Below are 24,094 nucleotides of genomic sequence, written 5' to 3' on the forward strand. Positions count from 1 at the left end.
TTGTACGTAATCTGAAGCTGGTCACTTTTTTAAACCATACTTGTGGCTGGTTGCTGTTTTGACAATTTTAAACTTGGTGGGTATGTGTTAGCAACAAGTTAAGGAGAAAGTTGGAACTGCAATTTATATTAAAACTACTGTAATATTTAATCAACAATATTAGGAAATGGAGAGATTGCTACTCACCGTAAAGATGATCCATTGAGCTGCAGACAGGCACAACGAAAAGACTGTTAGCCTTCTTCAATCATAGAAAGCACACACAAACTTACACAAGCAAGCACACTTCATGTACCCATGACCACTATCACTGGCAGCTCTGACTGGAATGTAACTGTCATGTGAATAGCAATCTGAAGTGGGGAACGGAAGGGGGAGGGATAGGAGGGTATTGGTGGCCTCCAACTAAAGCCAACCTAATCCCAACACTGAACCCTGCCTCTCCCAGTTCACACCACCACACCCCTATGATACCCTGCACACAGCTTCTACATGCTACCCAAAATCCACAAACCCAACAATATGGCTGCCCCATTGTGGCTGGTTATTGTGCCCCCACTGAAAGAATTTTGGCCTTCACTGACCACCATCTCCAGCATATTGCCCATAATCTAGCCTCCCATGTCAAAGATACCAACCTCTTCCTTCACCGACTCTCCAGCACCCCCACCCCTTTACCTCCTGGATCCCTACTTGTCATGGTTTATGCCACTTCTGTATACAAAAAAATCCCTCATACTCACAGTCTTACTGCTATTGAACATTAAGTTTCTCAATGCCCATCAGACTCCAAACCCACTACCTCAATACTACTAATTTGAAGGGAAACGTACAAACAAATATGTGGCACAGCCCTGGACATCTGCATGGCATCCTAGTATGCCAACCAGTTTATGGTCAATCTAGAAGAGCCCTTCCCAGCCTCCCAAAATGCCAGACCCATAGTCTGGTTCAGGTTCACTGATGATATCTTCGTGATAAGGATGCAGGTCCAAGATACCGTATCTTCATTCCTCCACAACCTCAACACCTTCTACCACATCCACTTCACCTGGTCCACCTCAACCCAGCATGCCACCTTCCTAAATGTTGGCCTCCTCCTCTCTGATGGCTCCCTCCACACTTCTGTCCACATTAAACACACCAAGCACGAACAGTACCTGCATTTTGACAGCTGTTAATCCTTCCACAAAAAAAAAAAACCCTCCCATACATCTTGGCCACCTAGAGATGGTGTATCTGCAGTGACAAGAACTCTTTTGCCCAGTACGCTGAGAGTCTCACACCCAGGTCTTCTTCCAATCACTACAGATCTCCTGTGCCATTTTTCCTCACACCCCCAAGTCTCCCAACACCCCCAAGAGCCAGCCACAAAGGAGTGCACCCTTCATCACCCAATACCAGCCAGGACTGGAATAACCGAACCATATTCTTCGCCAACCTCCACAACATCCCATTCCTATGCCACTACCAATCCCAACCCTCACCACAAGGATCATATCCCTGTGGAAGACCTGCAAGACCTGCCCAATCCACCTACTCAGTACTTTCTATTCGAGACATGTCACAGGCTTATCCTACCCCATCTGAGGCTGGGTCACCTGCAGTAGCAGCCATGTCATATACCAGCTCTGTTCCAATCACTACATAGCTTTTTATTTTGGTATGACTACCAACCATGTGTCAACCTGGATGAATGGCCACTGCCAAACTGTGTCCAAGAGCAACATAGACCATCCTGTGGCACAACATGCAGCTGAACGTAGCATGCTTGATTTCAATGGCTGATTCAGTAGCTCAGTCATCTGGCTCCTGCCCTCCCCCACCAGTTTTTCTAAACTGCACAGATGGGAGTTATCCTTATCCTTACAACACATTCTCTGCTACTTAAATTATGCCTGCCTCAACCTATGGTAACATACTGTCCTCACACTCTCCACCCAACAGTTTCCACCCCTCTGTCCTGTCACCTCTTCCCTATTCTCATCTCCCACCGTAATTGCATGCCCCCCTCTGTCAATGCACCCGCTCATCTTTTCCTGCTCCTCTTCTTTTTCCTTTTTCATGTCATCCCCCAACCCCCTCCCCCCGCCACCTCCCTGCATTACAGCCTCCCAATGCTGTACCCGTTGGCAGTCTAGTCCTTGCACACGTTGCCAGAAAGTACTCTTCTCACGATCCATGTATACACTGCTATCCCTTCCCCACCCCCTCTGGATTGCTACTTTCATTCTATGTGACTGTTGCATTAGGGTTTGAGCTGCCATAGATGACGGTCATGTGCATGTGAGGTGTACTTGCTTGTATGAATGAATGTTCATACATTTCATTTTCTTTTTCTGATGAAGGCTGTGGCCGAAAGCTAACATGTATGTGTATTTTAGTTGCACTTGTCTGCAACTTAACATGTCATCTTTATGGCAAGTGGCAATCTATCTTTTCCTTACATTTTCATAGTCCACACTATGATTTACTATTTATTGCAAATGGTCTGCATGTGGCCAAATGTTTATAATATTCTTTTTATTAATTTTATTGCTATAATTTATTAGTTTAGCATGGATTATTTAGCTTGGGGATTCTGCTACCATTGTTTTAACACACTTAACACAACATTATTGCATTCTAATAATGTTATATTTCTGTCTGAATTGTAACTGTTAACTATAGGAGCACTTTCAGTTTACTTGAGATTACTTTAACAGTCTACATCTACATCTATGTAATTGTTCTGCTATTCACAATAAAGTACCTGGCAGAGGGTTCAATGAACCACCTTCCAGCTGTCTCTACCATTCCACTCTCGAACGACACACAGGAAAAACGAGCACTAAAATTTATCTGTGTGAGCCCTGATTTCTCTTATTTTATAGTGATGATCATTTCTACCTATGTAGGTGGGTGCAAACAGAATGTTTTGACAATCAGAGGAGAAAACTGGTGATTGAAATTTCATAAGAAGACCCCATCACAACGAAAAATGCCTTTGTTTTAATGATTGCCACTCCAATTCACGTATCATGTCTGTGACACTATCTCCCCTACTTCGAAATAATACAAACCGAGCTGCCCTTCTTTGTACTTTTTCGACGTCATCTGTCAGTCCCACCTGATGGGGATCCCACACCGTACAGCAATACTCCAGAATAGGGCGGACAAGCATGGTGTAAGCAGTCTCTTTAGTAGACCTGTTGCACCTTCTAAGTGTTCTGCCAATGAATTGCAACCTTTGGTTTGCTCTACCCATAATATTATCTATGTGATCGTTCCAATTTAGGTTATTTGTAATTGTAATCCTGAAGTATTTAGTTGAATTTACAGCCTTCAGATTTGTGTGACTTATTGCGTAATTGAAATTTAGCTGATTTCTTTTAGTACTCAAGTGAATAACTTCACACTTTTCCTAATTCAGGGTCAATTGCCACTTTTTGCGCCATACAGATATCTTATCTAAATCATTTTGCATGTCGTTTTGATCATCTGATGACTCTACAAGAGGGTAAATGACAGCATCATCTGCAAACAATCTAAGACGGCTACTCAGATTGTCTCCTATGTCATTAATATAGATCAGGAACAATTATTCAACAAAATTCTCTGGATCATTTACCATCCATTTCAGACATTAGAATAAAACCCTTTTATTAATTATTAATCTATCATTTATTTAATATTTCTGATTATGTGTCAATTTGCAATTCTAGCCAATACATAGACTATTTGACTGCAAGAGTATAGGTCCAACTCACTATCTGCAGTGAGATTAGCTGCAGGGAATGGAAGCAGACATGTATGGCTCAACCCTACAATATTATTGACCCGTCCTTTTTTAAATAGAGTCATGAACAACCCAATTACCTAGGTATATCTATATGGAGGTAAAGTCACATGCTGCTGCTCATGCTGCTACTCTGAGAAGCTGCTCTAACCCCAGAAACTGGTGCAATACTAATGGAATAAACACAATAGCTACATCGTTCTCGGGCTTCTCTTGCATTTTTTCCACTCTTTTGTTTGTTTATGGCAAAGGGCTTGCTGAATCAGACGCTAATTGTAGCTGTTCTTATGAAAAGCTGTCATCAAGTGTTCTAGTTCTCTGTGAGACTCCCCATATCCAAGAGGATACAAGTCATTTGTAAATATATTCCTCTGTGCAGAATTATGGTAGCTGCCTGCAACTTCTTGCAGTATATGTTGCAGCCTCTTGTATGATCTGCTCTCCTTTCTACCTAGATATCCAGTAAGAGGAGAGTCCATCCCAGTCAACCTCCATGGCAGCAAAACAAACTTGACAAGCTGTGTCACCAAAGAAGCTATTTGCTCAGTAACTTTTCACTCATTATCAAATACCATGACAAATGTGTTGTGCCAAACTATGTCACAGTGAGGCATTATATTGACTCAGCAGCAGCTGCAAGAATCAAGAAGCTGCCAGCCTATCCTTGCTGCAGGAAAGTGTACACTTCACTCACTGGAATCTATATGCAACTACCAAATAACTATTCAGACTACATCTACAGCTGTTGAACCTGTTTAGTCCCCATACATGGGAATGGACAGACAGTGGCACCTTGGTCACTGTAGATTCCATTTTTTGTCAGAGAAAAGTGTTATGAGAAACACAACATTGATTAATGGAAGGTTATTTTATATCATCTGCTGTATACAATCAAATACATACAATGTTAATAAAATTAGATGAGAAGAAATGGGAGGCATGTTTGTTTCTAGATCTGTCACCTACCTTCAACACAGTTTCTCATGACCAACAGCTACTTAATAAACTGGGAACTTATTGTATCACAGGAATAGCTAAAAGTCTCTTTCAATGGCACCTAAAAGGGAAATATCATGATACAAAAATTGGATGCAAAGAGGCTAACATTACTAAGGAGTACTGATCTAGTCCACTTTTTGTAAAGAGTAGTGTGCCCGAAGGATTAGTTCTGGGCCTTTTATATGATATGTAAATGATATATATACAGTGCACAGAAGCAAGGAATTTAAAAATACATATGACACAAGAGTTTTTATCTGGACACCTAATGAAAATGACAGAACTGAATTCTTCTGGTGTCTCATATCTTCAGGAATTACATAAAAAGTAAACACCCAAGTTTCAACCACAGTAAAATGAGTCAAATATATTTTCTTCTAAATCAGCAACCTGATAAGAGTGCAACAGAATGATGTGTCTAATGATGGGACAGAAATAAAAACCTTCCGCAATGTAATGTTAGACAGACATCTCTTTTGGGAACATAACATTAATCTTTTTGAGCAAAAATAACAAATAACAAATAAAAACTGGTTTTCAAAATGAGAACAAAGTTTACAAGTTCTGAATTACAATCAAAGCTGTAAGAATATTTTGTTCTATTTTTTACCCTCTGTTCTTAACAGTTCTACTCTATTTGTGCTTAAGAACAATGATCTTATACATTTGCAGAAGAGACACTACCTGGCTGAATTCTGTTATTTTTCCAGTTGTATAAGAAAATTTATTCAAGAAGTAATGCACATTTCACATTTATATGAGTATACTAAAAACTGTCATAAGCTTTCCTAGATGTTGTAAGATTGGAGCATCACTGAAATTAATTTGAACACCCACTATAACTTGAAAGCATGCATTTATTGAATGTTATAACATATAGAAGGCACTAACAACAACCTTAGTGATGCAGGCAACAAGGTTTGTCAGATCGCACCATCAGCAGCACTTCACTAAGAGAAGTGCTCCAGGCAGCAGATGCACCCCCCTGGTTTTATTGTGTTGACTATGCCTGGACTTGGCTTTGTGCATTAGACTTATCATTTGTATAAACTGTTCTTGTGATCCTTGTTCAATAACCATGGCATGCACTATCGCAGAACAGAAGTACTGACTAATAAGATAAGTTTTTAATTACTTTTTGAATTTGCTAGGATTACATATTCCTTACTTTATTTCTGCAACAGTTTGTTAAGATTTTTGTAACAAAATATTAAACAGCATTCTTGGAATATAGATATGGGTGCTGAGAAGCAGTGATGTTTACATCTTCAAGTACACTTTTCAGGTACTGCAGCATATATGAGAGATGAATGAAGAGTAATGTGTCCACTTTCTTTAACTGGGTTTGGATGAGAATATTTTAATAAATAAAATGCAGAAATAAGCCTTAGAAGTCATCTTTAATTACCAATATTCACTTTTCCACATAATCACCACCCAGTTGGAAACATTTCTGCCAACGATGAACAAGTTTTCTGAAGCCAACATGGAAGAAGTTGACACTCTGTTTCTGCAATCGACTGACATTCCATCTCCAAGTTGTAATGGTGTACCCACATTTCACCTATTGTCACAATTGAATGGAGAAAGGCATCACCTTCATTCTCATAACGCGAGAGGAGTTCCTGGCAAATTTCAAGTCTGTGCACTTTCATTTCAGGGGTCAGCATCTAGGGTACCCATCATGCACAGATCTTCTGATAGCCAAGCAAAGCAATAATATGATGCACACGTTTCTGTGAAATGTCCTTTCTGCTTGCAATTTCTCTCTGAGTGATACAACAATCACCCTGAATCAATCTGTCGACATTTTGCTTGTGAAACTCAGTGGTTGCTGTTACAGGACATCCAACTCTTTGTTTGTCATGCAGGTCAGATGTTCCTGCCTCAACATCTTTAAACAAACTCGCCCAATGATGCACAGTACTCACATCAACATAATCACCATAAACTGCTTTCATTTTCTGATGAATCTCCTTCAGGGTGACACCTTCTGCTGTCAAGAATTCAATGACTGCACGTTGCTTAAATCGTCTGCGCAGGGTTCCACACTTTACACTGTAACAACACAACCATTCAATGCTAGGGCTTCCCGCCAACTGGAGCTGTACAGAAGAGGCTACGGAACAAGCCAGTACCTGCCACATACCACTGCTGCCAACTGTTGATGAGTTACAAAGGTGAAGGCATTACTTTTCAGTCAACCCTCATATTAGTTGAGAAACGAGGTAATCAAGAGAGGGAGACACCGTCAGCTCAGCTCACTGTGAGTCATAGCCCAGGTTAAGTTTAGTTCATATGTATGTTAGAAGATCTTTTCACAATATTTAGATCTTTTTACACATGTGAAGTAAGGGCAGTTCTTAAAAACCCATCAAAATTTCTCTCCTAATGTCTTTACCTCAATTTTTATAATTTACCTACAGCTTACAAGATGTAATGAACCAGTGTGATCTCACAATGGTAAGCCTACATTTTCATATAGTTGGCTAGGTCTCATCATTTTATAATGAATCCTACCTATGTGACTGGTATTGTTACATTGCTGCTCTGCTGACATATGAGTATGCTGATTAAATACATTTACAGCTATAAGACAACAGGTAAGTCATTATTTAAATAATAATATTGAACAACTTCAATAAGCTGAGTATCAGATGATAAGAAGACATACTAACATGGATAGATTTTTCTCTTTCATGTCAAATGATGAACTTTTATGTCAAAAAAGGAGCTATCAGCTATACCAACGTGAATGTGCGACACTAGCAACAACTAGCAGCTGCTAGGTTGCATTTTCATCAATACAAATGCTGCAACTTAGATAGGTATACCATCAATGTGATGATAATAACTCAAAGCACGGAATAAGTGGAATAACAATTTTCTGTGCACATAAATGAATACATGGTCAAGGCCTCAATTTTGTCTTTGCCGTTGTAAATTTAAAGTCCCATCTTAGATCATAAGAATGGATTATTGATCTGTTGTTTACTATATTTCATGAATTTTGTTTATTGTAAAAAGGTAACATGTACTTGACATTTGTCCAGGTATAATGATTAGTTATTTAAAGTGAACACATTTTGCATTTTGTGAGATCCCAAGTTTTAGTATGTAAACATAAATGCAGTATTTGCTGCCTAGCAGTGCATTAGTAAAACAAGGATGCATAGACATAAAGTTTTATTTTTCTTGTTTGAGTAAAATAAACAAATTTTGATGATATTTAAATTCTTAGCTCTGAAAGTAATTTAGGGATTTGTTATTTTATCTCCTAATTATCATATTGTGTAAACAGTAATCACAACCAAAATATCAGGAGGACATTTCCTACTACTAGGCTATCTCATTACAAGGTCTGTGGCATACTGAGTGTTCAGACAATAATAAAATTGGATTAGGCTATGCAGTAAAATCTTACCACAGAGATAGGACTGAGCAAAGATTTTTGCCAATAAAGTAAGATCTTACTACAGAGATAGAACTTGAAAAAATATATTTGTCAATAAATAATTTATCGACGTTAAGACATTTCTAAGAACAATAATTACTATTTTTGTATTTGCCAGCCTGCATAGAGTAGTTATGAACAGCTATTCATAATGAACACTGGACCCTGTCAATTCTTAACTTAAACTGTAAAAGTTATCTTTGTTGACAATTTTGACAAATTACGTATGGACTTATAAAATTCATTAGTACAGCATTTACAAAATTCATTAGTACAGCAATTACAATAATTATGATTAAACATACTTCGGACCAGAGTTATGTACAGGAATGGTATTTTTTGTTTTGTAAATGAAGGCACCACAGTTTTTTGTCTTTGTAGGAGAAGTAATATTTTCTAAAAGAGGTGAACAATTGAATTGAGTTTGTTCATTCAGTAATAAATGTGGGGGTACACAAACTGTTTCTTAATTTCTAACTGCAGGTGCTTTGCACACTCTTCTTCAGTGTGTAAGACTTCTTTATCCATTATGTACTTGTGGTTTTCATTTATTCAGTGTTTGGCAAAGGAGTTCTGTTTATCCTATTTGCAGTTTTACCTATAAAAGTAAACTGCACCATTTTCTTTTTGATTTATTTATGTTGTTCACTGTGTACAGTAGGGATGTAGCCTGCTTCTTCAGTTTTTTATTGAAAAATTTGTCAATAACGTTAGAATTCATTATTTTTGGCTATTTTTTTTATTGTGAAACGAGGCTAAAAAGTGTTTCATTTACATAATACAATATACAGTGTTTCACGAAGAACCTACAATTGAATCACTTAAAATATATATTATTCATACTAGTTCTTCATTGTAAGATTACAGATGACGAGCAAAATTTTCACCAATAAGGTTCTTACTTTAAAGCTAAGCTGAGACAGCTGCTTATGATTAATATAATCAACATTATGTCCATCATGTTTTAGGAACAACTCACAGAACACTGACGTTCCTTGTTATCATTTATCAGGGCTGATGCAGAAGTAACTCCTGGAGCAGTACTTTGAACTGAGATACATTTCTGTAAGATTGAATCTGATCTTGGCTATAAGCTGTTTTGTACCTACCAGAACCACCACATCTTTGTCAAAACAGTATTCAATTCAAATTTAACAAAACACATGTACTGTCAAAGGGAATTTTGGAGTATTTTTTAAGCTATTACTGGCAGTGTGTTATGTTAGGGACCTTTATAAGTGTTAGGCACATAGCACTCAGGGAAGCTCTGTTATACTGCTTGACTTCAGTGTCATTGACAGATAAAGCTTACTGTCTTTAAATTTGTTTAATGTGATACCTAAGTCAACACTGGAACAAAGCTACCTGTGTATGTTTCTTTTCTGTTTCTCAGTACATACTGAATTCACAAAATCAGAGCAGGAGAGATTTTACAGGTAATAAGGCTAACTTCTGTCTATTTAAGCATGTGGTAAGAGATGGGACATAGTGAAACCTCATAAGGGTATATTCTTAATAAGAGGTGTTTATAAACTATACTCTGAATTTTACTGTATTTTTATTTGTAGTCAGCAACAAATAAGCCAATTTTCTTCGTAAATCATGATAATAAGGCAGCCAACATTTTCTGAAAAAAGATCTTGTACCTGCAGATGATTCTTGTCTCCCGCAAGCATTCGTCCTGGCACTGTCGTCTGCTAAATATATTCCTGACTTCCACAGTATTTGGTGCAGCTAGTTCATAACTTGGTACTCTTGTAAATGCCCAAGCCTTTGCGCAAGCACTTTCTGTAAGATAAAATAAAAGCTCTACATTAACTTACTAGCAATATTGTTAGTGAGATAACAAAGAGTAGAAGATCATTAAGAATATAAATAAACACCAGAAACACATACACTCTTCTGAGAAGGCAGTATTTCAAACAGGATGAAAAATAATCAGGTTTTTTTGTCATCTACTTACAGATACGTTTATGATTGATTTGAAATCATCAATCCCATTTCAAAAATGTATTAAGTTTGCACACAACACAAATCTCTTAATTAGGGGGTAGACTGCAGATGAGCTACAGAAAGAAATAGAAGTCTGTTACACATCACAGAGTGGCCCTCAAAAAATAGCCCCATAGGTTATCACACTTTTACATGCCTCACAAAGAAAACACTTACAATCTCCAGAAATAATACTATCTAGAAAGCACGTAGAAACTTCAAATGTCACTATGTTTCTTGGGATGTAGATACAAGATAATCTAAAATGGGATGAACATGTGAACTATATAAATGATAAACTAAGTGTCATGTTACTGTATCAAAATTCTAATAGGATGCACAATACAGTAAATTGTAAGAAATGTGTATTGTGTACTTATGAAAGTATTGTTATGATATGGAATTATTTTTCATGGAAACTCTTAACTAAGTAGACATAGAAGGTGCTTTGTACCACAAAAAAGAACTAGTAAGATCGCTGAAAGTACACATTCCATAAATGCATGGAACCCACTGAAAAAAGAAGAAGAAGAACAAGAAGACTACTACAACTACTTACACTGTCTTGCTTATATATCTTTGATGACAAATCATTTGGGATGAAAATTATAAAAAACAGGATAGGTCACACAAACAAGTATGTTCACACCTCTAACTGCAAACAAAATACATCCACACAAAAATGGAGCAAAATGGTCTACTGCAAGCAGGGATAAAGCTTTTCAAAAAATTACATGAATATATTAAAACAATAAAAATATTATATGTTTCAAATCAACTCCTCAAGCATATCTCCCAAACAGGTGCCATTACAGCACAAATAAAATTTTATGGCATTATGTTTAGTGTGTTGGTGGTTACTAGTTGCTATGTGCATTACGTTTAAGGATTCTGACATTTGGTAAAATACTTTATAAACATTTTTTGTGTCATTGATAGCAAAAGTTTCTGTCTTGTGTGGTACCTGGTGAAGTGGTAACAAACATTCAAGTTGACTACTGACTGTTAACAAAATATACAGGGCATTTCAAAAAGATTCATCCAGTTCCACAAGACTCTATTTCTTGTAAATAAACAAAGATAGAAACTTAAGGTTCGAGTTCATTGACACTAAAAGTTTACCTTGGCACCCGTTGGTTCCTGTAGTTGCTGATAGGGGTCTCCCTGGTGCTGCTATTTGCTCATTTACTAACCAATGTATGTCGAGTTGAGATGGCAATAACACAGCAACAAAAAGCGTTTTGCATTATCCATTTCAATAGGTGCAATACAGTGATTTGTGATGAGAGTACAACACTGCATCTCTTAAGAGTGTCTAGGGCATATGAATCTTGCATTTCACCACTGACCTCCAAGGGAATGAGGTGGGGGTTTGATAGATTATATGCCTCAACTTCCAACAACTTTGAGTGAACTGTGTCATTGCATAGTAACAGTAGTGACTGCAGTTCCTCAAGTGATGCCTGCAAAATTATGGAACAAATTTGACCATCATTTGGATCTTTCTTGAATGTCCAGTGCAGGGCACATTGAACATTTGTGAAATGTAAATGAAAACTTTCATAGTAAATGTTTGTAAAAAGTACCGCAAGGCTGTACACGCATGCACATAAAATTGGATGGTTTGTTTGAAAATAAATACTTTGTAGTCTTTCACATAAATTAAAATTTCCCAGGTTTCTATCTTCATTCATGCAGAAGACATAGTCTTGAGAAATAAGATGAACCATTCTGAAACACTTTGCACTATTAGTAATAAAATTGTTAAAATAATTTATGCAAAAACTTATGAAACTATTTGAATACCATTATTCAATACTGTAAAAACATAATAATTTCATCAAGAAACTAGTTCTCATTTTATATATAATGATTGTGGCTATGGTTGCTATGCAGTTCTCAATTCTTATGATGTACCCCACATGTACCGATAATGGTTTCAATGTTGTACACCAACAAATAGCAGCATAACTGCCAAAGGGCCACCTGTGTCTCCACTTTAGTAGAGAATGCTCACAGGCAGAAGGCTCCATGTGAGGTAAATGTGTGAAGCAACCATGCCACAGGGATGTACCTGTACTTGCTACAGCCAACTGAGAGAGTTTGAAAGGGGTCAAATTGTGGCCTTCCAAGTGGCAGAATGATCCTTTTGGAGAATTACCACACAAGTTGGACGTGTTACATCAGCTGTGCACAATGTCAGTATCAGTGGTCATGTGAGCAGACTCACACCCGCAGATGGGGTTCTGGATGTCCATTCAGCACAGATGCCTGCCAGGCTCATCATATTTTAAGGGCCCCAGTGGCAGATCATATAGCTACCACAGTACAGGTATGAGGGCCTGTGAGCCCAGTTGTGTCAACACAAACTGTTACTTTTGTGGCGGTGTTCGTAGCGACAAACACTTGGCTGTAGAAATGGCTTACGAAGTCACCGCCACACTTTTAATAGCGGGCCGACCGGTCCGCTGGAACAGTAAACAGAAAGATGAAAGCCCAAACACTCATATTAAATAAAAGTCGGTACTTATCTTTTATTAATGAAGATACAGTAACACAATAGTGAACTCGGTGTCTACAGAAATCTGTCTAGTTCGAGTCGGAGCGGCTAGGTCAGCGTCGGCTGACGACAAACAACAACTTTGCTGCGATGAACACACAACTGACTAGCAAGTACACAATTCGGAGGCGAGTATACAACTGAGCGGCGAATACAGAACTGTCCTAGCGCTCGCGACTCCAGCGCTTAAGAAGCCAGAAGCCAGCAGTGGCGCGCGCAGACTTGCGGCGATTTCCTGTCTCGCTGGCGCTGCTTATGCGGACGGCGTCCGTACTTTGATGCTGCCAACCTTTTGGCAGCAGGCTCGGTTGGCATTACTGGCTAGGATACAACAGTTACAAACTGGTTATCAGCACTGAGGTTACAGATACGTGCACTTCTAGCCTATCTTCCATTCAAGCCACACCATCAACAAGCATGGCTCAACTGGTGCCATCAGAGGATAACTTGGAAAATGCAACGGTATGCCATAGTCTTCAGCAACAACAGCAGATTCTGCCTGGACACAAGTGATAGTCATTCACACATATGATGTAGACCTGATGAGCATTGTCTTGTCTTCCACTCATGCCACAGCATCAACATGCACACCTACCAGGATCATCGTATGTTAAGGGCCACAGTGACAGATCATACAGCTACCACAGTGCACATAAGAGGGCTTATGAGCCCAGTCGTGTCAACACAAACTGTTATGAACTGGTTATCAGCACTGGGATTACAGATACAGACACCTGTAGCCCATTTTCCATTCATGCCACACCACCAACAAGCATGACTCAAATGGTGCCATCAGAAGATCACTTGGAAAATGGAATGGCATGCCATGGTCTTCAGAAATGAAAGCAGATTCTGCCTGGACACAAGTGATAGTAATTGGCACATATGATGTAGACGTGATGAGCATTGTCTCATCTTCCACTCACGCCACAACATCAACATGACGGCTCCACCGGTGCCATCAGAGGACCACTTGGAAGACAGAATGGCATGCCATGGTCTTCAGTGATGAAAGCAGGTTCTGCCTGCATGCAAGTGATGGTCATTTGCACATGCAATGTAGACCTGACGAGTGCTGTCTCATAGAGTTCATCCTTCCTAGACACACTGGTCTCATCCCAGACCTTATTGTCTGGGCTGCAATAAGCTACAATTCTTGTTAACTTTTGGTGTTTCTGGATGGTATGCTAACCAGCACGCAGTATGTGTGAATGTTGTTAGACCCTTTCTTGCAACAGGACAGTGATGTGTTGTTCCAACAGGAAAATGCTCACCCACACAATGCCTGTGAAATTCAACATGCTCTGCAAGACATGCAGCAACTTCTTTGGCCACATGATCTCCAGACTTGTCTTCAATTGAGCGCATGTAGAATATGATGGGACAAGAAGTGGCTTGTCAACCAACAACTCTTACAGAACTATATGAACACGTTGAACAGGCATGGCATAACATATCCCAGGACTGTATTTGCTACCTGTATGATCAACTGGATACCACAGTCAGTACCTACATTGCCACCCATACTAATATGGACATCACAGCACGGGCTGATACCTTGTATCTCAGATCCGCTTGTGCTATTGATCTGTAAATGTAATCATCTCATGTACTGCATATGCACTATTGCAATAATAAATCTCGAGTGAACTGGAAACCTCTAAAAGTGTGTACAAATTTTTTTTTCCTGCAGTGTGTGTATGGGGGAGGGGGGGGGGGTCATCTGTCATCTACTTTATATATATATGTATATATAGTTTCCCAGAAATGTTGTGACAGACTTCTAGCGGAGATGGGGCACATTGTAAGGATTGAGAACTGCACAGCAACCCATGATCATAAACATCATCATATGCTTCTAAGTGGTGCTGTATACGAGAATACTGGGGGGGGGGGGGGGGGGGGGGACATGAGGATTTCTTGATTCGAGCACTAGCCAGCATACAAGGAGCATGGAATGGTATAAGAATGGTGAGCTTGCAGACATGCACTTAATGTATGGACTAAGACATGTGCAATGGATGAGTATATTGAGAATGGTTCCCAGACAGACATCAACTGCACCACAGCTTGTATGCATGTTGGCACTGAAATTTGTGTGAGTACGGCTCATTGAGAAGTGGCAGAGCTAGTGAGGGCAGGCCACAATTGGTGCATTTGGTCATTAGGGAAGAAAGTGTGTTGGATGCCTTGGAGATTAATCCAAGCACCAGAATACATGCCTTTGCCTCAGACTTAAGAATGTCTCATAGCAGTGTCCACCACATTTTGAACACCGAGTCCTTACATGACTTTATTGCATGCTGTTATTTCACCCCAATGACCATCCTGCATGTGTGCATTTTGCACAGTGTTTCTGCAACATAGTAGCTAAGATGTACATTTCCCATGTTATGTGGTGTTCACTGATGATGCCACATTTCCTAGGAATGTTGTATTCAACACCACAATGAGCATTTGGACAGCAAAAAACAACCACGGAATGTGGCACCAAACGGCACATTGCTTCACAGTTAATGTGTGGACAGGCTTCGTTAGTGACTGCTCGACTGCCACAAAGTATCACAACTTCCTGGAATAGGTTCTTCCTGGATTGCTTGAAGATGTTCCAGCAAATGTGAGGTGCTGCATGTAGTGTCAACATCATAGAGCAGCTACACAGTTTGGACTGGCTGTTCACAGGCGTTTGAGTAGCTCATTCCTGCATCGACAGAATGAGAGTGGTGGACAGATTCCCTGGCCCCCATGCTCATCAGATTTATTGGGTCTGGATTTCTTTCTAGGGGAAGCACCAAATTTGTCATGTGTTGTGATCCTGTGGAGTCTGAAATGGGTCTTGTCACAAGATTCACCTATGCAGTTGCTACAATCAAAGAAGCTTTCGTTGTTAGTTAGTTACATGTTCCATGGATCATTTTGCTTGATAGATTATAATGATGTAGAATGAGTCATTTTACTTTCACATCACAAATTAATTGTATATACTGTTATATTTTGAACATTTCTAAGATTTTTTTAAAAGATATACAGATGTGTGTGAGTAATTCCTAGCCATCACCTTTTACACATTACGGTAACAGAAATTCTTCCACAGAACAGAAAGAGTTGTCAAGGAGAAACTTTCTCAGTCTCCAGAATGAGATTTTCACTCTGCAGCGGAGTGTGCGGTGATATGAAACTTCCTGGCAGATTAAAACTGTGTGCCCGACCGAGACTCGAACTCGGGACCTTTGCCTTTCGCGGGCAAGTCTGTTATCAAATTTAACTTTTCTGTCTGTCAGACATTTTATATCATTAGGTAAGTGGTTAAAATCTTTTGTTGCAGCATCATGCACCTCTTTTGTACTAAAGACAAACCTGACTGTCATTTTTCCTTCTGGTGTTGTAATTGTGGTGTCACCGCCAGACACCACACTTGCTAGGTGGTAGCCTTTAAATCGGCCCCGGTCCGTTAGTATACGTCGGACCCGCGTGTCATCACTATCAGTGATTGCAGACCGAGCGCCGCCACACGGCAGGTCTAGAGAGACTTCCTAGCACTCGCCCCAGTTGTACAGCCGACTTTGCTAGCGATGGTTCACTGACAAATTACGCTCTCATTTGCCGAGACGATAGTTAGCATAGCCTTCAGCTACGTCATTTGCTACGACCTAGCAAGGCGTCATTATCATTTGCTATTTATCTTGTGATGCATGTACCGTCAGACCGATGTTCACCAATTATGGATTAAAGTTAAGTATTCCAGAAGCTACGTACTTTTTTTACTAGACTCAACTCCTTTAACTGTTCCAGACCTCAAGACAGCCCGCGTGACCTTAAACGCATGCCTTTCGGCTACCTCATAGTGGCTTGGCTGTCTTGCCAAGTCACAACAGTTTGGCGACGAGCTAAATCGCATTTGTACCAATTCTGCCCTGATTTACTAGTGTAATGGCTTCGCCACCATCTCCAGATGTACTGTCCGAATTTTATCGCTTACAGAATCAGCAGACGCAGGCCTTACTGGATGCCCTTGGACAGCTCGTTCAGGGTCAACGTGCAATGCAAAACAATGCGGCCGCCGCCGCTCCACCGTTCCCGCAGCCACAACACGCAGTTGCACCACCTTTTCGTCCTTTTGATGCGGCACTGGAAAGCTGGACGGAGTGGTCACGCCAATTTGGATTCCATCTCGCCGCCTACAGAATTCGAGGTAATGAGCGGCAGCCTTTTTTGTTAGCATCCGTAGGCGTCCAGACGTACCGTGTGATAGTGAAATTATTTCCCCGACGCGACGTAGCAACTCTGTCCTACGAAGAAATTTTGTCTGCATTAGACGCATATTTCAAAGAATCAGTCAATGTAGTTGCGAAAAGGTATACCTTCTTTCGTACAAAACGTACGGCAGGTCAGACTAATAGGGAGTGGGTTGCAACCTTGCAAGGCCTTACTAGGGATTGTGCTTTTGAGTGTGAATGTGGACTCCCTTATTCAGATACTATGGTACGTGATGCAATTGCACAGAAAGTTTCTGATGTTCGTATAAGGGAACAGATTTTAAAACTAGTCAATCCCTCCCTTCAACAAGTGATGGACATATTGGATCAGCAGGACCCACTTGACTTTGCTCAGGAATCATTTGAAACTTCGCCACCCGTGTGTCAGGTTACCCGGCCTGCCGGGCGAGCTGCACAGAACAGTAAACAGTCCTCGTGCCCGGCCGCGCCAAAGCCGCCTGGCTCTCAGCGACGTGTCCCGCGCCTGCAAGCAAATGCAGTGAAATCATGCCCGCGGTGTGCTACTAGACATTCGCGTGAGAATTGCTCGTCACGCCAGGCTATTTGCTTTTTCTGTAATAAAAAAGGACATGTTCAAAGTGTTTGCCAGAAAAAGCTCCGATCGGAAGCTCAAAACCATTCCAGGCCCTTTGCTTCGCGCTGGAATCGGAATCGAACCAAGGATTTTCAGGCTCGCGACACTTCGCCCATGGAAATTCATTTAGTTCATTCCACTCCGCCCATTGCTACTCTCTCTCACAGTGACTGTGTTCGTCCCACAAATAGTGTGCGTCGACATCGTCAGAAATCCCGTCAAGTCGCAAGTGATTCTGTACTAGAGTCAGTTCATGTTGCACGAGACAGTTGCTCTTGTCGTCAGCAGGACAATAAACTTTTTGTGGACTTGGCCATTCACGGCACTGTGATACCATTCCAGCTCGATACCGGAGCTGCAGTTTCATTGATCAATCAAGACACGTACAAACAGCTGGGCACACCTCCGTTGCGTGCCACAAATGTTAAGCTAACTACATATTCAGGTCACGGGCTCCCTGTGTTAGGACAGTGCAGCCTTCTTGCTACATACAAAGGACAAACAAAACTTGTGTCATTGTACGTCCTGCGTTCTTCTTCTGCAGTGAACTTGTTTGCTTTCGATTTATTTCAGTTGTTTAACTTGTCTATAGTCAATCAGGTCCTATCAGTGAACCAAACTGTGCCTTCGGACAGTGTTTCTCGTCTATGTGAAGAGTTTGCAGACATTTTTGCACCGGGCCTTGGTTGAGCTAAGAACTATAAAGCACATTTGGAACTGAAAGTAAACGCGCAACCGAAATTTTTCAGAGCGCGCAATGTTCCCCATGCATTGCGTGATGAGGTCGCAAGAACATTAAACAATTTGGAATCACAAGGTGTGATTGAACGTGTGCAGGTTTCTCTCTGGGCATCACCCTTAGTAATTTTGCAAAAACCTTCCAGAAAATTGAGACTTTGCGTGGACTTCAAGGCAACAGTGAATCCCCAACTAGTGACTGCAACTTTTCCTTTACCCCGCCCGGAAGATCTTTTTGACAAACTGTGCCCGGGTAAATATTTTTCGAAGTTGGACCTAGCAGATGCGTACTTGCAAATACCGGTGGACGAAGAAGCCCAGCGTGTTTTAGTAGTTAACATGCATCTTGGTTTGTATCGATTCAAACGACTGCCCTTTGGGTGTGCATCCGCCCCTGCATTGTTTCAGCAATATCTACAAACTGTTTGTGCGTTGGTCCCTACTGCAGCAAACTCTCTCGACGATATTGTGATCTCCGGAAAGACGGAAGAAGAACATTTAGCCAATCTCAGAACATTATTTCAGGTCTTGCGACACAATGGTCTTCGCTTGCAGAAGGACAAATGTGTGTTTTTTGCTCGTGACTTACCCTATCTGGGCCATGTACTCAATGCCCAAGACATACATCCCAGTCCAGAGCACCTCCGTGCAATACAAGACTTGCCTTCGCCGCAGAATTTGAAGCAGCTACAGAGTGTGCTGGGAAAAATCAATTATTACCATAAATATGTGCGCCACGCCTCTTCCATTTCAGCTCCGCTTCATCGCTTACGCCGTAAAGGTGTTCCGTTCGTCTGGACGACGGAATGCGAACGCGCCTTTCGCCAGTTGAAATCGGCGTTGCTTTCGAATACTTGCCTTACGCCATTCGATCCCCAGAAACCCCTTTTGTTGATGGTGGATGCATCGGATTTTGGGATCGGTGCTGTGCTTGCGCACCAAGATGGTTCGCACGATCGCCCTATTGCCTTTGCGTCCAAATTGCTCTCGTCTGCACAAAGAAATTATTCACAGATCGAGAAAGAAGCCTTGGCTCTCGTATTTGGTGTTACAAAGTTTCATGATTTCTTGTATGGTCGTCCCTTTACCATCATCACAGACCACAAATCTTTGACATCACTTTTTCATCCGACCAAGCCTGTACCTCCACGTACAGCGCAGAAATTCATTCGCTGGTCTATTTTCCTCTCGCAGTACCGCTACGATATCTTGTATCGGTCCACCGCTAAGCACGGAAACGCCGATGCGTTGTCCTGTTTGCCTGTTGCTGAGGATAGAGCATTCGATTCCTCCGAACTTGCTTGCATGTTCATTGATTCGGAAACCAATGATGTGGTCGAATCGTTTCTGATTGATTTTCGTCGTGTAGCTACAGCCACAGCTGCCGACCCTGTCCTTGCTACCGTTCTGCGTTTTGTTGCTACGCAGTGGCCCTTGTCAAAGTCACGGATCGGGGATCCGTTGGTTCGCCGATTTTTTGCTCACAAGGAGAGACTTTTTGTACGACGTGGTGTTTTGCTGTTGCGTTCTGATAATGATCAGTCCAGGGTCGTGGACCCACGCTTACACATCGATTTTGCTGGTCCCTTCTGGAATGCTCGATGGTTGGCTGTTGTCGATTCATTCAGTAATTTCCCTTTTGTTGTCTGGATGTCTTCCACGACGTCTTCTGCCACCATCCAAGCGTTATCCGCTATCTTACAGCTTCTCCACCAAGGACATTGGGGTATAGTGCGAACGAAACAACTTGCTCGTCAGCACTGTACTTGGTTCAGAATCGATGCTGCGATTACGCATATGTGCTCTTCTTGCATGGTGTGTGCCAAACAACAATCCGCACCACCGCGGAAATTCTTTGCATGGCCAAAAGCCACTTCCCCTTGGCAACGCTTACACATCGATTTTGCTGGTCCCTTCTGGAATGCTCGATGGTTGGTTGTTGTCGATTCATTCAGTAATTTCCCTTTTGTTGTCCGGATGTCTTCCACGACGTCTTCTGCCACCATCCAAGCGTTATCCGCTATCTTTTGCATTGAAGGTCTTCCACAGACTATTGTTTCCGACAATGGCCCACAATTCATGTCCGCAGAATTTCAGTCATTCCGCAAGGCCAATGGTATTCAACATCTGACGTCCGCGCCGTTTTCGCCACAGTCAAACGGTGCCGCAGAACGTTTGGTCAGGACTTTCAAGTCACAGATGTTGAAGGTGAAAGAATCTCATTCTCGGGAGGACGCGTTATTGCTCTTTTTGTCCTCGTATCACTCTCAGCCTCGAGATGGTCGCTCGCCGGCTGAGTTGCTGCATGGTCGCCCTCATCGAACCTTGATGTCTTTGCTACATCCGCCGCATCAGGTTCCTGTGCAGCGGCAGCCACCTGCTTTTGCTCCAGGCGACGTTGTTTATTATCGCAAGTATCGAGGTTCACGGCGTTGGCTCAAAGGGCGCATTCTTCGCTGCCTCGGCCGCGCTATGTATCTGGTTTTGGTGGCCTCTGGTGAGGTGCGTCGGCATCTCAAATCAGCTGCGCCTCTGTCGTTGCACGGGATCTGCCGCTCCCCGTCTGCTTTCAGCGATGGTGCCGTCTGGTCAGCACCCTGGGGACCCATCTACTGGCTCGCCTCAGCCTCAGGTGTTACCGACGCTGCCTTCCATTTTGCCCCATGGTGACGCACCGCCGCCGCCGCCGCCAGTTCTCCCGCCGGCGACGCCCGCAGTGGACGCGTCGCTGCAACCGCCGGGCGCCTCCCTGGGTCACGCGCCGCCGATCGCTTCCTGTGACCAGTTGTCCTCCGCCATGGAATTCTTGCCCGCCCCGGACCATATGTCGTCTTCGCCCGTCGGGTGCCGCGGCTCGATGGAGGTCGACCCTTCGGCCACTCCTGTCTCTCTAAGGGCGCATACACCGCATGTTGGCATGCAACCTGGACTAGGTTTTCAGGCGTTTCCTAGCTCCCCTCGGACCGAATGGCAGGGTGCGGGTGGCACAGCCTCGCCTATTGTTAGGCTCCCCACCTCGTCACATACGTCAACATGGGGTCCTCTCCACGGCAGGCGGAAGCCTTATACAACAAGCGTCCGCCGATTTGCGGGGGAGGAATGTGGTGTCACCGCCAGACACCACACTTGCTAGGTGGTAGCCTTTAAATCGGCCGCGGTCCGTTAGTATACGTCGGACCCGCGTGTCGCCACTATCAGTGATTGCAGACCGAGTGCCGCCACACGGCAGGTCTAGAGAGACTTCCTAGCACTCGCCCCAGTTGTACAGCCGACTTTGCTAGCGATGGTTCACTGACAAATTACGTTCTCATTTGCCGAGACGATAGTTAGCATAGCCTTCACGTCATCTGCTACGACCTAGCAAGGCGCCATTATCATTTGCTATTTATCTTGTGATGCATGTACCGTCAGACCGATGTTCACCAATTATGGATTAAAGTTAAGTATTCCAGAAGCTACATACTTTTTTTACTAGACTCAACTCCTTTAACTGTTCCAGACCTCATGCCAGCCTGCGTGAGCTTAAACGCGTGCCTTTCGGCTACCTCATAGTGGCTTGGATGTCTTGCCAAGTCACAACAGTAATTATGTACCTTATTGTTCCTTTTGCACTGTAGTAGATTGTTTACAAAAAACTTCATGAGGGAATAAATATACTGTGAACCTATGTGTTTGTGTGTGTCCAGCAGTCAGTCCTGCTTTGGTGTCAGGAATCATGACATATCTTGGTGCAAACTTCTAGCATCTGTTGTAACATTAAAGCTGTATTCATGTTGTACACCATGTGTACTCATTGTGTCCAATAAATGTTTCTAATAAATCAGTCTCATTTCCTATCTGATCTTTGATATCTGTTACCACTTACCCCTGACATTTGTAGACAGGGGTTGCTATGCAATTCTCAGCCCTTGTGATGTGCCCCACCTACCCTACAAGTCTGCTGCAACTGTAAATACAAATCATCATTTAATGTTGTTACCAAAAATCTTGAAAGGTTCTTGCCAAATTAATTACAAATTTTTCGTGATACACCAATAAACATTCAGATGGACATAAGCTATAATATTGCCATCAAAAACCTTGGAGAATTCTTGACCAACTTACTTCAAATTTTTACACATTACTCTAATAAACATTCAGATAGATGGAGACTATATCATTTTTTAAACAATAATGTACAGGCTTCCTGTTAAAATTGACTCTAAGGAAGAAAATGCTGGGCTAAAATAATGTACAGCTTCGTTTCTTACACACAGTCACTTTTAACAATGATAGCAGGTGCATTTAATCCATTAGACAAATTGTTTCTCCATATATATTCTGATTACTTATATATGATTTTAGATAAAAACAATGTGCTGTTTTGTTTTCTTTCTTGCTGTGGATTTTAACGGAAAACATGAATGTTATATTCATGGCTTCTTGGCTTATGATTAGAATACTACTATGGACACACAAACAAACACACACACACACACACACACACACACACACACACACACACACACACTCACACACAAAAATCAGTTGGTACTACTGAGAAATTCATCACTGGAGTAGAAAGAGTTGGCCACCAATAAATCCTTTAGGTGTCTCTTAAGCCGAATTTAATTGGTTGTTAAGCTTTTTATTGCTGCTGGCAAGTTACGGAAAATGTGTGTTCCTGAATAACGCACATCTTTCTGTATATGAGTAAGTGACTTTAAATCCTTGTGAAGATTATTCTTATTTCTAGTACTGAGTCCATGAACTGAGCTGTTGGTTTGAAGAAGTGAAATATTTTTAATGACAAATTTCATTAAGGAATAAATATGTTGGGAAACAGTAGTTAGTATCCCTAGTTCCCTAAACAGTTCTCTGCAGGATCTTTTTCAGTTCACACCACATATAGCTCTTATTGCACGTTTTTGTGCCCAGAAAACTTTAGTTTGGTTTGATGAATTACTAAAAAAAAATAATCCCACATAACATTATGGAGTGAAAGTAAGCATAGTATGCCAGCTATTTCATTTTTATATCCCCTATGTCTCACAGAATTCCCATTGCAACTAGAGATTGGTTTAGACGCTTCAGCAGTTCTGTGGTGTGCTTCTCCCAGTTGAATTTATTATCAAGCAGTCATCCCACGAATTTAACACTGTCCACTTCTTCTATCTGCTTGTCAACATATGTAAGGCATATACTTGTGGGACACCTCTTACAAGTTCTAAACTGCATGTAGTGTGTTTTGTTAAAGTTTAGTGACAAACAAACCAGTGATTAATGTCCACAAATATTTAATTAGCTGATCTTTCTAAGAGTACACTTGATTTGCTATTTATTGCAATGTTTGTATCATCAGCAAACAAAACAAACTTGGCACCTGGTAATGTTACTGATGAAAGGTCATTGATTTACACAAGGAAAATGTAAGGACGCTAAGATGGAACCTTGTGGGACCCCACATGTAATTAGTTCCCAGCTGGATGATGCCTGACAGCTTAATATATGTCTCTTTCCTAATAAGAGATATAAGATTTGAACCTTTTGCAGCATTTCCTGTTACACCATAAATTCTAAGTTACTTAAAAGATTATTGTGATTTATACAGTCAAATGCCTTTGACAGATAACAAAATATAGTATCTGCCTGCAATTTATTGAGTAATTAATTAAGTACACTTTCACTGTAAGTGTAGATAGCTTTCTCAATAGCAGAACCCTTAAGAAGTCAAAAATGTGAC

The 24,094-nt window shown here is 41.4% G+C and overlaps 1 protein-coding gene across 1 annotated transcript in view; it reads right to left on the reverse strand.

Moving 5' to 3' along the window:
* Positions 1-24,094, reverse strand: part of LOC124722900 — a 506,082-nt gene that overhangs the window by 111,539 nt on the left and 370,449 nt on the right. The window contains exon 19 of the mRNA XM_047248040.1: positions 9,878-10,019. Coding sequence (XP_047103996.1) covers positions 9,878-10,019 — 142 coding nt within the window. The remainder of the gene's footprint in view (positions 1-9,877; positions 10,020-24,094) is intronic.

The sequence above is a fragment of the Schistocerca piceifrons genome, chromosome X (genome assembly GCF_021461385.2).
Source record: "Schistocerca piceifrons isolate TAMUIC-IGC-003096 chromosome X, iqSchPice1.1, whole genome shotgun sequence".
NCBI classification, from domain to species: domain Eukaryota; kingdom Metazoa; phylum Arthropoda; class Insecta; order Orthoptera; family Acrididae; genus Schistocerca; species Schistocerca piceifrons.